This window comes from Pezoporus occidentalis, unplaced genomic scaffold (genome assembly GCF_034315485.1).
Source record: "Pezoporus occidentalis ecotype Australia unplaced genomic scaffold, CSIRO_AGI_Poc_V1 ctg327, whole genome shotgun sequence".
NCBI classification, from domain to species: domain Eukaryota; kingdom Metazoa; phylum Chordata; class Aves; order Psittaciformes; family Psittacidae; genus Pezoporus; species Pezoporus occidentalis.
Genome location: NW_026915235.1, coordinates 325700 through 342341, shown reverse-complemented (window position 1 = coordinate 342341; position 16642 = coordinate 325700). Strand labels below are relative to the sequence as shown.

General features: G+C 46.8%; 2 protein-coding genes across 3 annotated transcripts in view; both read left to right on the top strand.

Moving 5' to 3' along the window:
• Positions 1 to 592: 592 nt before the first annotated feature.
• Positions 593 to 7263, top strand: CUNH2orf72 (chromosome unknown C2orf72 homolog). 2 transcript variants are annotated; one of them, XM_062628998.1, is made up of 3 exons: positions 593 to 1182; positions 4173 to 4286; positions 4787 to 7263. In XM_062628998.1, the coding sequence occupies exons 1-3, from the start codon at positions 663 to 665 to the stop codon at positions 4876 to 4878; spliced, it is 726 nt and encodes a 241-aa protein (XP_062484982.1). In that variant the 5' UTR covers positions 593 to 662; the 3' UTR covers positions 4879 to 7263. The 2 variants fall into 2 exon arrangements, with proteins under 2 accessions (XP_062484982.1, XP_062484981.1); XM_062628997.1 differs by having other exon boundaries at positions 4170 to 4286.
• A 1105-nt stretch (positions 7264 to 8368) lies between these two features.
• PSMD1 (proteasome 26S subunit, non-ATPase 1) overlaps positions 8369 to 16642 on the top strand; it is a 69942-nt gene continuing 61668 nt past the window's right edge. The window contains exons 1-7 of the mRNA XM_062628995.1: positions 8369 to 8520; positions 10822 to 10865; positions 11961 to 12034; positions 12279 to 12448; positions 13293 to 13498; positions 14752 to 14895; positions 15695 to 15921. Coding sequence (XP_062484979.1) covers positions 8505 to 8520; positions 10822 to 10865; positions 11961 to 12034; positions 12279 to 12448; positions 13293 to 13498; positions 14752 to 14895; positions 15695 to 15921 — 881 coding nt within the window. The 5' untranslated portion in view covers positions 8369 to 8504. The remainder of the gene's footprint in view (positions 8521 to 10821; positions 10866 to 11960; positions 12035 to 12278; positions 12449 to 13292; positions 13499 to 14751; positions 14896 to 15694; positions 15922 to 16642) is intronic.

Below are 16642 nucleotides of genomic sequence, written 5' to 3'. Positions count from 1 at the left end.
ATTGTTTCCCAAAGTGAAATTTTTTCCCAAACGTAGCTATAGCCTGGCCAGGCTGTGCAGCAGCGTAATGACATGTGACACCAGGGAGGCCACTCCAGCACTGCCCTTGGGTAAGGCCTGTTATACCCTGGTGAGCACGTTATACCCTCGGGGCTGCACAATCAGCTGCTCCTCTATTGTGGCCTTGTGTGTACCCCACTTTGCAGTCACTACAGCTTCTCTCTCAGCTTCCCAGCCCCTCCACAGCACTTTTTTTGCCTGAAGTTTATCACCTCCCCATTGGTAACAAGACCAGCCTCGCAAGAGGCCCGTGCAAGGGCTCTGAGGTTGGTTGTGTGGCAGATATGGGGGCCCCAGGTCCCCTCCAGTACCCTCTCTGTTCTGCCCACCCGGCAGCAGCACGGGCTGTTCACTGGAGGGGCTGTGCCGGTCCCGGGACGCTGCCGGAGATGCTGTGGGACGCCTCTCATGGGGCGGGGAGGTGTGTGGGGGGATTCACGGGGTGGTGCTTGGCTCGGGGAGTGAAGAGATGGTGCCCGGGCACGGGGCCGGGAGTGATGCAGGGTGCGAGGGAGTGGTGAGCGGAGCCGGGGGGCGGGGCCGGGGGTGGTGCGGTCCCGGGGACGGTGCGGGACCGGGCAGGGTGCGCTGCAGCGGTGGGGATGGCGGCGGAGGAGCTTCAGGAGTTGCGGGCGCTGGTGGAGCTGGCGGGTGGCCGGCGGGCAGTGCTGCTGGTGGCCGAGGTGGCAGAGGGGGCCCCGGCGGCAGCCACGTTGACCGCCTTCGCCCGCGACCTCCTGGGGGAGGAGGCTCCGCCGGGGCAGGGCTGCCAGTCGCGGCGGCGGGTTGTCGGCGGGCGGCGGGCGCTGGGAGCGAGGCTGCTGCTGGTGCTGTGCCGCGGCGGGGCGGCCCGGGGCCAAGGGGCCCGGGTCCGCCTGCGGGAGGTGGTGCGGGATGTGCGCGGCCGCCTGCCCCCAGAGCCGCCGCCCGCCGTTGTCGGTGTTCTCCTGCCCGGCGGGGAAGCGGAGGACGCGGCGGTGCTGGACGCCACGCTGCGGCGGCACTTCCCGGCGCCCGGCACGGTGCAGGCAGCCCGGTACAGCCCCGGCAGCCCCTCAGACCTGCGCGACTGCCGCGCCGCCGCCTGCCGCGCCCTGCGGGCCGCTCTGCAGCACCCCTCAGGTACTTGGGGGGGACCGGCCGGGGGACAGCGGGTGGCTTTACGCTGGGGGCGGGCCTTTTACAGTTGGATTTGTTCCATTTCCCGGTGGGATCTACCCCATCCTAACGGGATCTTACCACTCCTGATGGGATCTTCCTTCCCCACAATGGGATCTGGCTTTTCCCATTGGAATGTAATCAGCCCTCATAGGATCTTCCACCCACCCAGTCACATCTGCTTTTCCCAGTGAATTCTCTTTCATGCTGGTGGGATCAGAGCCTTCCCAATGTCTCTTTCTGGTTGACTTCCCAGCCCTGGCAGCTGGGGAGGACAAACTTCCCAGCAGGTTGGGAAGCACTAGAGCACATAGCAGGCATCACAGATAGCAGGGATGTGGCAGCTTATGGCTGTGACACCATGGGCCATCCAAGCTTATGGATGTGTGTTCCTGGGGATGCAGGATTGGGGTGTGGTCCTTGCTGTAGGGTGCAGGCAGGTCCTGACCTTCCTGCAGGAGGGAAGATGCTCGTGCTAACTTTACATAATGAATAAGAACAGTAAGTGTTCGCATCTGGTGGTGGTCAGTTTAAGCAAGGTGAGCATGGCAGGATGAAAGCTGGTGTTAAGCAGGGCTTTGAGGAACAGCATTTGCTCTGGGGTGAAATGTGAGTCATGTTTGTGTGCAAACTCAGGGTGATGGGCAGCTGGGCAGGCTCTGCTGTCATAGCAGCCACACAAACTTGCCTGGGTTCACTTTAATCTTTGGCACTGCTTGTCTTGGACTGTTTCTCTTTCTTACTTCCTTCTTTCACTTTTTTTTCCCCAGTTTTCCCTTGCTCCCCATCATTTCTAGGTGCTTTGCTGTCTCACTGCCTTTACCCCAAGGAATCCTCGCACTTGCCTGCAGCACCACATTGCCCAGGTCCTCTAGGATGCCTGGGACATGGGGATGGTCAGCAGCAGCTCAGGTGCTTCTTTCCATCAGCTCAGTCCAGAATCTTGGATCTGAATGTTGAGTAGCTTTGAAGTGGTTGGGACTCACTGCGAGGGTTCAGGGTTGTCTTCTGCCAACTCTTTCTATGGAAGTATGCATGATCCCCTTTCCATCTTTTTTCACATGCTTTTGTCTTCCTCACATTGCTCCTACTGCAAGAATTTCTGTTGTTCTCCCAGATACCAGTGAGCCCTTCATTTCTGGACACAGCAGCCTGGTTGGGACAGCAGCTGTAGAGGCAGAAAAACATCCCTGCATGTGTGACCTTTCTCTACCTCTGCACATTGCTGGTGCTTGGCTCAGAACATGTATTTTTGTGGCTAGCTGTGGATTTGTCCTTCAGACAGACATGGAAGCAGCATAGCAGTCACCTGTAGAGAAAGAACAGGAGCTGGAGCAGGTATTGAAGCCTGTTTGTGTGTGCTTTATAAGCATGGTGGGTAGAAGGACTCAGTGTGTTGCTTTAGTTCTCTGCCAATGCTCTGCCTGGTCATGTAAGTGTCTAAGGACTTGCATGTGTAATGAGGACACTCATCAGCTTTAGGGTTCAACCTTAGGCAAGGGTAGCTTCTTTCCATGCCCCTGTGAGCCCTAACTTCTAAAATCTCCATATGGCCAGAGGAATCTCAAATGTGGCCTCCAGGGAGGTGGGGACCTGGCAGTGCCAGGCACCAGCTTCATTGCAGCCTGCTCTCTTTCCACCCGTGGCTTTCCCCACAAGCAAGGCACAAGGGGAATAATATATTTAATGTAATGTGAGGGAGGACTGTGGAAGAGATAGGTGTGGGCTCCAGAGCACCCTGCAAGGCAGGTTCTAGGGATGCCACCTTAAGGATGTCCTCAGTCAGTGCTGAACTTGTCTTTTTTCCCGCTTGACTTTCAAAGGGGCTTGTGCTAAGCTGAAAAAAGGGCTTATTCAGATGCATCTGGATAAGGATGCTGTGAGGTGTACAGAATGTAAGGCTCTGTGTACCTGTGCTTATGCCTGTTTTATTTCAGCCCAGCTTCCTCTTCTACCCACATTGCTGCTCAGCTCTGCCTAAGACAGTTGCTCTGAAGATGCAGCCCTCCTCCCTGTGCTGGGAATGTCCTGGACACTGTCATTTATGCAGTGGATCTGGGACAGGAATGGCAGTGGGGTTCCTGTATCTCTTGGGTCTAAGCAGCAGTGTACTGGGCTGCTCTTCTGCCATGTTTCAATGGTGGCCAGAGTCCCCATACACTGTGAGGAGAGGATGTCTTTACGGCTGGAGGTTTTGGTTTATTGACTGGCAGGAAAGACTGCCACTGTGAACCCTCTCATGTCGCAACGGTTTGATAAGCTGAAGGACACTGAAGTGGTTTATAATTTGTTGTCTGATTAGGAGGTGAAAGGCTCCTATCATATTTCAATGGAAACTGCTGCTGTTGGAGACCTGGTGCAGTGTTTTACTGTAATGGCTTGAAAGCCTGTACTAACTTGTGATCTTCATTGTCCTCCAGAATAAATACATCAATGGAGGCTACATGCTCTTTGTATTTTGCAAGCAGTTATGGCAGTAGTTTTCAGTGTGTTGCAAGTCTGCTTGTTCAGTAGGTCTTCCTAGAAGGGAGGAATTGCTTAATAAAGCAGGGAGCAGTGAATAGGCTGATGTGGCAAAAGGTGTGTGATAATACAAAAGAAAAACTTCCTTCTGCAGGAGTGCCCTAACTGTGCCAGTCCCCACTGTGTGCCTGTTGAGCTCCTGCCAGGTTTTTGCTCTGGGCTGCTGCATTCAGGATGGTTTTGTTAGTGACGTAGCAAGGTAGAAACTGACTCTGGGGACAGATTTCGATGGTAGCAGGGATGTGTCTGCCTGAAATAAGGATTGCCAGCAGCTGCTTTCTAGGGGTGGGCTCTGTGGAGTGCACCCGGTTTTTCCATGAAGCATTGGGCTTGACGAGGGGAGATGTGGTGAGTCTGCACCAGGGAGCTGGAGAAGCAGTAGGGCTGACCTGCTGCTGGTCTGAACTCATCTTCTCTCATTTATCCAGAAGAGGTGAAAGACAGGGAGAGGTGGAGGCTCCCATCCTTCCTGCGGTGTGTTTCTTGGAGCCGGAGGAGTTGGAGAAAGGATCACAACGCAAAAGCTGCAAACAACATTCATGAAGGTATGTGCAGCTCCCTCACTTGTACTCCTGCTGTGACTGTCAGGTTCCTCACTGACTCCTTGGTTGTCCTGATTGGCCAAACCCGTTGCTGGTGGCCTCCTGAAACTATTTCCAGGTCTGCAGCTGATGTCTCTTTCCTGGCTGTAGTTTGGCCAGAAACTGAAGACAACTTGTGCACATCTGGCTGCTGTGTTGCCATCTCCCTGTTTTCTGGCCTTTTGTGTGTCTAAATAAAATCACGTGAGGTCCAGTGCCCAACTACACCCCTGACAGCACTGCCAGGGAGCTGGGCAGTGAGCTCCTTTGCTCATAGATAACCCATTTGTGGAAGCAATGTGGAGTTTGTAAACCAAAATGAAAATCAGTTATGAAAAAAATCAGCTGTGTGTAGGTTGTGAGTATATATCAATGGCTTTGTCCCATGTGTTCTTTTCATCTTAAGTTGCCTTAATAAAGGTTTCCCATTTAGATCTCCCTTGACCTCACTCTGCTCTTTGCAGATGACCTGCAGGACCCTGAAGAAGAAGTGGCTCTAACCAGCCTGTCCCCCAATGGAAACTACGAAGAAGCTGCTGGAGGCATAGGCACTTAGAACTGCTGCGTGCTTAACATAGTCCATGTCCTTGATCTGCCCAGTGGATTTGGAGCAGTGGGAGGAGAAGCTGGTGCATGCCCACTCACCTTCTCCTCTGAGGACCCACCGCTAATGAGAGAAGCTGCTCAGCTTAACTCCCAGGGTCTTTTGTAGCTCCCGACAGCCTGATGTGTATGCCAGAGAGCCAACACGTGCTGCCAGGGGATGCCTGGAGCTGCTGCTGGAAGTTCCCACCCTTTCTCTGATCAGGAAAAAAAAAAAAAAAAGAAGACAAATAGCATGGTGGTGTGGAGACTGCAATGGCTATAGAAGAGGCTTGAATGTGACTGTATAATATGAAGAATGCAGTAACAGCCCACTGGGCAGTAAGAATAACTCAGAAGATCCTGATAGTAAGGGCAGATGGAGCAAAGTGTGATTTGGAAGCAGGATCCATCCCTCTGGCTTGTGCTTGGTGCTCACAGACTGACTGATGGTTTGCCTGGGTTGGAGTGGGTGGCAGATGGACACTAAGGTGTGACTGATGCTTGATGGGGTTATGGGAGAGGCGCATCTTACTTTGGACATCTCCACAGCCATGTGGTAGCAGGTCCTGGAGGTGGCCTGAAGCACAAGAAACTGGCTGCTTCATAAATAAATATAAAAATAGAAAAATAATCTATTTAAGTTGTTCCAAAAGGCTGCTTGTAGCCTGTGGGGCAACGCAATTAATTACGAATCCTTGGTTTATGAGGAGTATTACTATAATGCTAAGAATACCTTTTTTGTTCTTACTTAAATGCAACATAAAACACATCTTGTATAATTTTAGCACAAACTCTGGGTTTTGTTTGGGGCTAGCTGTCCTTTTGGAGTTGCAATTAGCTCAGACCAGAAACTTCAGCCTGTCACCTCTTGCCTACCTCTCCTCTGAGTTAGCTGCTGAATTACATCAGTATGTTCTCATTTACATGTCTGTTCTCTCTCTGGGTCCTTCTTTCACAGTGGCAACTGAAGTGTCTGCAGTCCTGCCAGCTCTGGCCAGCTGTGTGCCTTTGGCATCTCCCTAGCTCTACCTGGAGCAGGGGATGGGTTTTGTACCCAGCTCTGCCTATCACCATGATCATCAACATTTTTCAATAAACCATTTTTCTGTGCTTCAGTTTCCTCACCAGTAGGATGGGGACAGCAGTGCCTATCTACCTCTCTGGTGTTACGATGGTGATGCTGGAGCAGAGCTTAGCAGCTCTTGCGTTTAGAGTTGGTCCCTTTAGTCATGGTGCTGCTTTGCCCTTTTGGCTGGGAGAGAGCAATGAAGGGTGCCTGGAACATGTTGGTAGCGTCGAGTGGGAGAGATGGGGAGCATTTCCAGGTGTGCTCAGCAAGTCTCTGCATTATCATGCTGCTTGTTTGAATGTGTTGTGACAGTTAGGATTGGTTACATAGGAAAGTTTGGTCTACCTAGGAAAGCTTCACATGAAATGCAGCTGTAACATGCTGTTGCTGCCATAAGGTGGTGGGAAGGGGCAGGTAGATGCCAAGCATTTGGGGAAGTGTGTGTCACATCTCTTCACAGCAGAAACACTTTCCTGTGTGGGTATGTGCTGGAGAGAGCGAACCTAGGAGGCAGGTGATGTCAGCAGAGATGGCACCAAAACCAGCTCTCCTTCCAGCCTGCAGGATTCTGTAGGATTTCTTTGCTTACAACCAGGTGGAAAATAGAAATGTAACCAAGTGACTCAATAAAGTCACGCAATGTGGGTAGCTGTGTTTATGACTCTGGGCTTCAGCACCTAATAGTGAGTGCATCTTAGCAAGATGAAGGTATCCTCCTGCTCTGTCCCTGACATGAGTGCATATGTGTGCTATGTGATAGATTCCCTCTGCTTGTATTCACAGTAGAGCCCAGGTCGCTGCGCAGTTACATACTTTCTTTGGTTAGATGAGTCCAGTAGGACTTCACAGTATGATCAGGTGAATCTTTGTTTTCTTGCAGTATTTGGCCTTTGACAGTTAGAATTTATGAGTGAAGAGGTTGCCCAAGAGACTTGCAGTTAAACATATCTTAGTGCTACAAATCCAATGGATTTATTTATTGGTAATTTTTAAGTAAATCATGCAAGTTTACCCTTGCAGTGAGACTTTTGTGGAAGTGGATGAACTGTGTGGGGTTTAGAAGGTGTGAGAATACAGTTGATCAAAAGTATTGTTTTCCTTTGACTGAGGAATAAAAGTGACTTGAATTTTTAATTTTTTTTTTCTTTTCCTTTTTTTTTCCTTAATAGCTGGGCATGTGGAGGTGCAGCAGATAGTCTTTCATGTTTAGTTGATTTAATAACTGAAGGGCACTGTGATCTTACAGGATTGCTGTAAAAATAAAGACATTTAATTTCTGAACTGGAACATGCTTCAGTTTGGTTTTTGTTTGCCATGGTGTTATCCGTAAAGCAGCATTATGTGTGGTTTGACTGATGTTTCTCTTGATTTAAATAAAAGATGTATTGGGAGGGACTGGAAGTGGCCCCAGTATATGGATCCAGAAGATCATCAGAATTGGTCTGTGTGGAGCTCAAGTAGGCTGCTCACCTGTGGGCAGTGGGGAAAGCTGGAGATCTTCTGTTTTCTGAGAAGAGCAGAGCTGACCCTCTCGGCATCGTGAGTAGGGCTTTGTCATTTGTTATGTCATTAATAACATTAATTAACTGAGGCCATAAGGTTTCCTTCAGGAATTAAAGTCCTTCATAAAGTATTTTTTCCTATTTAGCAGAAACAGGCAGAAATCAATGCTGCTGAAGTCTGGGTGCTTTGATCTCTTGTGCAGCACCATTGCTGCTGAGCTGGGCTTTCCTTGGTGAAAGGAAAACTCCACAAGCCTGATTTTTTCCCACCTGCCTCTACTGGAACCAAAATAGGAGCTGAAATAACTCCATGTTCCTCCGCAACTGGGGGACCTTCAGGTACACCTGTGCGTGGGAGATCTGGACACCACCCTGTGCTGCCAAGTGGTAACAAGGAAAATGTTCTGGTTAGGGCTTGCCAGGTGCATCAGTACATGTGCTTTCCTTTGCAAGGGGGAATGGGTTTGGGTGAAGCCTTTCCTCAACGCTACAAGGTATGTGAGAAGAGTCAGGGCCTAGAGAGGCAGCCTGCAAGAGGTGGGCAATGCCTGTGCGCCGAAACATGCCACCCCATTGCGAGCATGTGGGAGATGCCATCTGTACGGGTCAGACAGAGGCAGCCATTTGTTTGATCAAAACGCAAACGTGGGCATTCACGGGGTCACCCGTGGGGATCCTACAGCCCTTGGGGAGGAGGGGGCTGTGAAGTCTCCCGTGGGGTGCGTAGGATCGGCGGGGTGCATGCGAGCGGCGCGCCCCCGAGCAGGCTAACGCAAACTGCGAGACCCCGGGAAGCAGAGCTGTCCCGCTCGCGCCGGGCTGCTTTTTCACCGCCCGGCGCAGGCGCTCGCCACGGGCACCCTTCCCGAGAGCAGCGGAGTCCTGCCGGAAGGGGCCCTTCGCGGCATTTCCGGGCCGGGCGGCGGCGGCGGAGCTTCAGCGGCGCGGACCCCGGCGGCAGCACCACCGCACCTGGGCCGGAGTGGACCCCACCTCCCTCCGTACCTGGGCCGGGCGGGCGGCACCATGATCACCTCGGCCGGTGAGGGAGCGGCGTGGGGTAGCGTTCCCCGATGGGGTTTCGCTGAGTCAGGGCCGTGACTGGGCACCGCCGCAGGCCGCGAGGGCTCCGGCCGCGGCGCTTCGTCTGGCCTCCTATCACCGGGGCTTCCCCCCGCCCCGGGCACCCCTGGCTGGTCGCCGCCATGCGCCTCGGTGGGAGCTGGAGGCCGGTCAGGTGCCCGGCGGTTCGCCACAACCGGCGTTTTAAGCCTGAGGCGCGCGGGGGCTGCCCTGTGCCCGGTGCCCGCCCTTGCCCTGCGGGGGTCTCCCGGCCGCTCCGGTGCTGCAGAGGCCGGAGCGGGCCGGCCCTTCTTCGGGCTCAGTGGGGACGCGCGGGAGGCAGAGGGCGGTGCTGTCCGCCCCGGTACCGCGTCCTCTTCCTGTCGGTACTTCGCGAGGGCAGCGTGGTGGCTTCGCGGGCCCCCTGGCAGACCGGGGTGTGCCGCAGCAGTGAATTGAAGGGCCTCACCTGCTTAAAGCGGATAACCCATAAAAGGTATCATACCTGGGCAGTGGGTTCTGTAGGAGTGCAGCAGGGAATGAGAAAAGGAGAAGAGGCAGACTTGAACTTTACAGGAGGTCAGAAATTCAAATGCCTAGCAGGGGAAAAGCTATCTTAAAGAGTCCAGGCTAATGAAATGTATGAGGAGCTACATGTTAAACACTACGAAAACATGAGAGGTATTTCTAAAAGTACTTGGGCCAGAAATTAATGTGTAACAGGTGTGTCTTTGTGAGAGAAACAGTGCAGAGGGTAATAGTCTGCAAAAAGCTTTATCTTTCTGAACTCTTTGCTGTATGTTTCAGTCTTATTTTAATTGAGAAGTAGGAATTAATTTCAGAAGGGCTTTAAAAAGCTAAATAAGTTATGTTGAATAGAAGTAAGATTCCTTCCTGATAGATCAGGTAAGCACAGGAGCTTTTTTAAGTAAATAAATGAAATCATATGTTTGAAGTTGCTGAATGGAGCAATGTGGGCTGGGCTACAGAACCTGCCTTCCTTGCTGAAGGGCCACATCAGTACCTCCTCAGTTGTTGTTACAGACATGCGTCTAGCCTGGTTTTAAAAAAATCTGATACTGGAGGTTCTACAGCCTTGTTAGGCAAAGTGAGTAATTGTCTTACTGTCAGAAAACTTACCATCAAACCCTCATCGTTGAAGCTCCAAATAAAGCTTTGTCTTGCTGTTCCTCTTTGTATCTGGCACAAAGATCAGATTATTCCCTTCCTGTTGGCAGCTACCCTGTACGTGTATGACCTCTGTAACCTGACGTGATTTCCATAGACTGACCATTTAACCTGCCTAAGTCCTGATTGTTGGACCTTTTTGTCCTTATTGCTCAGTTCTGAACACCCAGGTTTGCTCGTAACTCTTAAAATATGGTGCCCAGCACTGGACACAGTGGTCTGACGCATGTGTGTCAGTGCCAAGCAGAATGAAGGATTCCCTCATATACCTGCCAAGAAACACTCTCACTTCCACACCTCCCTGTGAAGTTTGCGTTCTCTTCCTTCCACTGCAGCCATATGATACTATTGATGATGTTTCATCTCAATCCACTGTACTATGCAGATTCCTTTCTATTTTTGTACATTTTAGTTTTGACCTGCACACTCTCCTTTTAGATTTGTCAAGATCTTTTGAAAGGCAAATTCAGCCCTCCAATAGGCTTGCTGGCCTTTCCAATATGATGTCTTATTTAGTTTTAAAAGATTATCAATCTATACAACAAATGAAAGATTAAAAGCAGTGAATTGTGTTGGACTTCAATCAGATGCTATTCCAACGTTTTCAGTTGCAACCTTGCAGTCTGATGGTAAAGCCGTCTTCAGATTGAGCTCCTCAGATAACCTCTCTTCCACTTACATCAGATAAACAATATTTCTGTAGCTGTGTGTACAATGTCCTGGGGCAGCATCCCAGGTGATTTGACATGATCTTTATGCCCCTTGGGGAAGTGGGAAGTGGCTTACTAGAAAGCAGTCAGCAAGCCAGTGGCAAAGCTGGAAGTAAATCCCAGATTCTCTTGAATTCCTGTCTGTTTTCCTCTAAGAAAGATCATCTTTTATAAACAGTGTACCTTTTCAGTTATAAATTTTGAACTATTTTATATCATGTTTATTACAAACTTGGATCTGATAATTGAATTTTCATACTGAAGATTTTTAAACCTGCATTCCAAAGACAGTCTTCTTCCCTGTTCTCTTGGTTTTGAACTACATAACGTGTTCACTTTTAAAACCGAGAGAGTCCAGAACTGACTATGATCTTGTTTTGCAGCTGGAATTATCTCTCTTCTGGATGAAGAAGAGCCACAGCTCAAGGTAAGCTGTTACACCTGGGAGAAAATAACAGCAAATGCATTATGTTGAGAGCTTGAAATCGAAATAAGTAGATCTCCATAATTAATGGTTGGATAGCAACAGATGGGCCCTAAGTCTTATCTAGATTTAAGGAAAGAAAGGGTTTAGATAACATGGTAACAGATGTCAAAGTGCCTTGTTTTGAAAAAGGATTAAAATGGAACTTTGCATGCAAAGTTCTCTAGTCATCAAAGCTTCTAGCTCTCTGATAATAATGGGGCTTTGTTAATTAAGTGTTCCAGAGACTGCATTTTGACTACAAAAAATTCAAAGCTCAAGAACATCTCAAGTTTTTAACATAATTTAAGTGATGTAAAACAAAATCACAGTTACATTTTTCACTGGGGATGGGGGTGGAATCACAGTAGTAGCAGTAGGAAAAAAATAACAATAGAAACTTTACAGTTCACAGACTGTATCAATCCATAGGATATCGTGAAACACTCAAAGTGGTGGTGTATTGATGGTGCTTGCTAGTTACTTGAGCAGTTAACATAGTTCCTTTAAGGAGGCAGATGTGTGTCTTGTAGTATTGTTAATCCCCTAAATGTTTTGTTTAGAAACAGGCATAGGTGGTGATGGATCGGAGTGAGGCCTGCTTTTGCTCTATACTGATTATAAGTGGGCTGATTCTAGTCTGGATATTGTTCATCTGCTAAAGTACTGTGTCCAAATAAATACACAAGAGTTGACTGGTATAGACCACAGGCCAATTCTATGTGCTACATGAAGGTTGCCACAAAGATTTGAAAACCTTGTATTTTAAGGATTAAGTATTCCTTAAAAACCTCTATATTTTAAGAAATTGTAGCCAGTTGTTCATCACAGAGGGAGGCTTTGGGAAGGAGCATCAAGGTTGTCTTACCTGTTAAATGAACAACCCTTTGTTTGCAGAGGACTTGGAAAGTTTGGTGAATGCTTGCTAAGGTCTTTTAAAGTAGAATTTGATGTTGAAATGGGTCAGTGTTTATGATACCGGTCTTGGGTGGTACTTCATTTTTACTGGGGAAAGGTAATAAATGCATTTTTTATGTAATGTAACATTATCTTTTGTAGGAGTTTGCTCTTCACAAGTTGAATGCTGTTGTCAATGACTTCTGGGCAGAAATCTCTGAGTCAGTGGACAAAATGTAAGCCACTTATTACTTGAAGGCGTGCTGCTTAAAAAGAACATGAGATATGAAGTAAATGTAGTTCTGGTTGCTTGATACTGGCTAGTACAGCATCTGGCTCCATATTTTCTGGAAAGCACTAATATAAGAGGATGTGGGGTTGGAGCTATAGTCCCAGGCTCGCAAGTTCAATCAAGCTGTCATGTGGCCTTAAAGAGAACTGAGCACACAGAGCTGATCCTCTTCTCTCTCTCCTTTGCAGCGAAGTTCTCTATGAAGATGAGGGCTTTCGGAGTCGGCAGTTTGCTGCTCTAGTTGCTTCTAAAGTTTTTTACCATCTGGGAGCTTTTGAGGAATCGCTGAACTATGCCCTGGGAGCAGGTGACCTCTTCAATGTCAACGACAACTCAGAATACGTGGAAACGATCATTGGTAAAAAACTGTTGCTGCAAAAGAAAAGCTCTTGTGCCTTAGAGATTTTATTTGATTTAGCTGCTTTTCTCCATATTCCTTTTTCTCCCCTTGTATTCATTTAAAGTGATGTTGCAGCTAATTTTATCAAGTTTATTTGTGCTTGCTTGCTTCTGCTTTGGGATTCTGTAACGGAACTGACTTGGAAGTTCTGGCATTTTTTTCCTATTCTTAACCCTTAATCTATTGCAAGTTCCTAATAGGAAAATTACTTTGGTTGTTTATTGTCTTTTCTCTCATTTGTGTGCTAATGTTATAAATTTCAGCATAACTTTGGAAATAATCAGCTAATAACTGTAGCTGCAGACCTGACTGAGGAATACAACTTTTTTTTTTTATCCATCCTTAACTAAGGTAGCAAGTCAGATGCTGAATGCATGTATAATTTGAATGTCTTTTGAAAGTCTGCTGGTGTCATTTACTTTGTACAGGACATTATGGACCAGGACTGGCTTTCAGTCTCCCCAGCTAGTGCTTGTAGTAAAGCTGTCAGGAGGAAGTAATCTCTTACTGCTGTTTCCTTATTTATTTAAAATATTCCACTTGAACAAAGATTATGTCCTTGCTTCCATTTTAAAAATATCTGCTTGGTTTGAACACTAACATTAGAGTTTGTTAGGAGAGAGTATTAGGATCTTCCACTACTACATGTATATGAGTACACAAACAGTTCTTGTGCCTCACCATTGTTAGTTTCCCATATGCTGTATTTGCTGGTAGGATGTCTATGTACATGTACTGGTCTTCTCATCAGCAAACATCTTGAAAGTTGACTCCTTTCCATATTTATTCAATATCTTCTCAGCAAAATGTATCGACCACTATACCAAGCAGTGTGTGGAGAATGCAGAGCTGCCAGAAGGGGAGAAGAAGCCTGTTGATGAAAGGCTAGAAGGGATAGTGAACAAAATGTTCCAGCGGTGCTTGGATGACCACAAGTACAAGCAGGCCATTGGCATAGCTCTAGAGACACGCAGGCTGGACATCTTTGAGAAAACCATCCTTGAATCGGTATGTGCAAGAGCCAGGAGGGGCAGGTAGCTGGTCTCTTCCAGGTGTGGATTCAGAAGTGAAGTGTGCGATCCATGTTGCTATGAAACTCACCCTGCTTTGTATGAACAGAATAAAAGATGAAAATCAAGGTGTTTGGTTCATCATGTTCATGGAAGGCAGAGCCACTCGGGGCTGTTGAGTATAGAGAGACCCCTAACTTTAAGAAATCCCCAAGCTGCAAGTTCCTGGGAGGGTATTCCAAGGAAGCTTGGCCATCTACCCTCTTCTTAAGGTATTCCCTGTCAGCTACTAGCAGAGATACAATGCTGGACTAGGCAGACTTTTGGTCTGGTGTATTTTATTTTGGTGTGTTTGTCATCTGCTCTAACTCCCTGGGAGGGGGTTGTTAGGGCTAGGTCATTTATTTATGGCAGGCAAAAGAAAATAATACAGTAATTGTGTGAGTGGCTCTAATTTTCAGTAAGTGGCTGTGGGCAGTATTAGCCTGCCCTGACTGATGGTAGGTACAGACTGGCCTTAACATCTTTCACTGAGGGTTTAAGGTAAGTTGTACAACCTAGTAGTAGCACTAAGAGAAGCATGGCTGTAGTCATTTGTAGCAGCTCAACAGTTGTGTGTAATCTGATTAGTCTGTAGTATCTCAGCCATATGCCAGACACATGGTTTAAATCTTAAATTGTAGCCGTTTCAGTTTACAGCTTTCCCATATCTTTGAATGCCTTCCATTTTTGTATACAGGAATGAGAATCATAATGCATTCATTTTGCTTTCTGTGTTCTGTTTTCTGTCCTATGCATTTACTAACTTAATTGTCCATTTTTCATCTCAAATTACCTTTCTGAAGTTTAGTAACCAAATCTGTTTCTTGGTCTCTAGGAAGAAATAGGCATGTTTGTGATCTTTTCTTGGCACATGGTTTGTTTTGTTGACATTTTATGTTAGTACAGTGACTTTCACTACAGTCAAGAATGATTGTTTGAACAAGGGATGTGAAGAAGGGGAAACAGCTATTGAACTTTTAAATTAATCTGTTGCATGTTTTAACTATTGAATTAAATGTTGATCCTGTATGTTTTTGGTAGCATTTTATAATAGAGATAAACCTTTCTGAAAATCTGAAACTGTGAAGATTTATGCATCCACATCTTTTGCTCTGCTTTTTAACATAGAAAAGAGGTAGCTTTGTTTTAATTTCTAAATCCTATTTGTTAGTCCAAACTCAGAATTGATGTCCCTGAATTTTATTTCAGAATGACGTTCCTGGGATGCTAGCCTACAGCTTGAAGCTCTGTATGTCTTTGATGCAGAATAAACAGTTCCGTAATAAAGTCTTGAGAGTTCTAGTTAAAATCTACATGAATCTGGAGAAACCAGATTTCATCAATGTTTGCCAGGTAAGCTTCTCGGAGTGATGTTCAAAGATCAATCAAAAGTTACTCTTCTTTAGATGTATTTGACTTGACATCTACTTGATCTCTTTCTTAATCAGTGAAATGAAGTACCTTTTCCTGGTTGCGTGCTTCAAACGTATATCAAAATGAGATCAAATCGAAAAGGAGATGTAAATATTGCGCATTGGTCAATTTATAGAGAAAGAAGCGTATTCAAAGGCAGTTTGAGGATGTAGACAGCTCTGACAGACTATTTCAAGCCTATGTACAGAGTATCAGATGGAAGGTTCACAGCTTTGAATTGTATTTATTTCTCCAAAGAACATTGACAGTGCTTTGTTTTTTTGGTGAACCATTGTCTGAAAGTGTTTAGACAACCAATTATAAAGTTACTCAGATGTTCTCAGACCTCTGCCATACTTGGTATGCCAGGTACTTGTGACTCAGGACTGTTATACCTGTTCCATTTTAGCTGAGATATCCCTACAAAATGACTGATTCTTCTTTAATCTGCTTTTGAAATTTCTGTGTTTAGTAAGACAGTGTTGTCAGTATCTGAACTGCAGAAAGGTGTCTTGAATTTGTAATACTTGGTCTTGTTTTTAAACTGACTTATGAAAACTTCAGATATTTCTGTTACCTCCTGAGAGAGAGAGAGAATTTTTCTTTCTTTGAAAGGATGTTCTGTGGAAGCAGCAGATGAAGGAATGGTGAAAATGGAGTCTGTAGTGTTGCTTTTTCATTCTGAAGTATGTAATGTCTTTTTTTTTTTTTTTGTCTTCTTCCTGTTCTTCTCACTCAGTGCCTGATATTCCTGGATGACCCACAGGCTGTGAGTGACATCTTGGAAAAACTGGTGAAGGAAGATAACCTTCTCATGGCCTACCAGATTTGCTTTGATCTGTATGAAAGTGCTAGCCAGCAGTTCCTGTCTTCTGTGATCCAGAATCTCCGCACAGTTGGCACTCCTATTGCATCTGTGCCTGGATCCACCAACACTGGCACCGTCCCTGGGTCGGAGAAAGACAGGTGGGGAGTTTGGCTTGAGAAGGGATGCAATTGGTTACAGTCTTGCTCTGATGGAGCTTCCTGTTCTGTGTATAGATGGTCATTACAAGCAATGGTGTTGCTCCCCTTCATTTAAGGCGGGGCAATAGACAAGACATGCTATTTGCTCAGGGCAAAATTGCATATTACTAGAACTCACTGTTTGGTAGAATGCATTTTCGACTGCAGCTGAGGTAAGCATGGCTCAGTTACTGTGGCTCAGCTAGTGAGCAACAATTTATTAAGCCATAGTGTGAAATGCTTGGGAGCACTCTGATGTTGTGTGGTCTTTACAGCATCTTGTAAAGCTAAGGAAGGGGAGAGTTCAAGTAAAAAGCTTATCGCAGCTATATGCAGGTTTGGTTTCACATCATAGCTTGTTGGAAGAATGAGCTCAGATGATACTGTAATGTTATAGACCCTTTTATACTTGCAGTTAAAAAGAGCTAGTTCAAATCTAGTCTGAGTTTTGTTAGTCCTGACATTTAAAACTTCTTTAGTGGTCAACATAGAATCACAGAATGGCTTGGGTTGGAAGGGACAATAGAGATCATCTGGTTCCAGCCCTCCTGTCACGGAGGGCAACCTGGCTTTGCACACTTCAGGGATGGGGCAGCCACAACTTTTCTGGGTGGCTTGTTCCAGTGTCTCACCACTGTACAGTAAATGAACTTCCTCCTTATATCTATTCTAAATCTACCTT

What these genes read in the sequence shown, in the direction of transcription:
- CUNH2orf72 (XM_062628997.1), top strand. Translation starts at nt 663, where the DNA reads ATGGCGGCGGAGGAGCTTCAGGAGTTGCGGGCGCTGGTGGAGCTGGCG. An exon ending in CGCTCTGCAGCACCCCTCAG is followed by an intron (nt 1,183 to 4,169) that starts GTACTTGGGGGG and finishes TCATTTATCCAG; the next exon opens with AAGAGGTGAAAGACAGGGAG. An exon ending in TGCAAACAACATTCATGAAG is followed by an intron (nt 4,287 to 4,786) that starts GTATGTGCAGCT and finishes TGCTCTTTGCAG; the next exon opens with ATGACCTGCAGGACCCTGAA.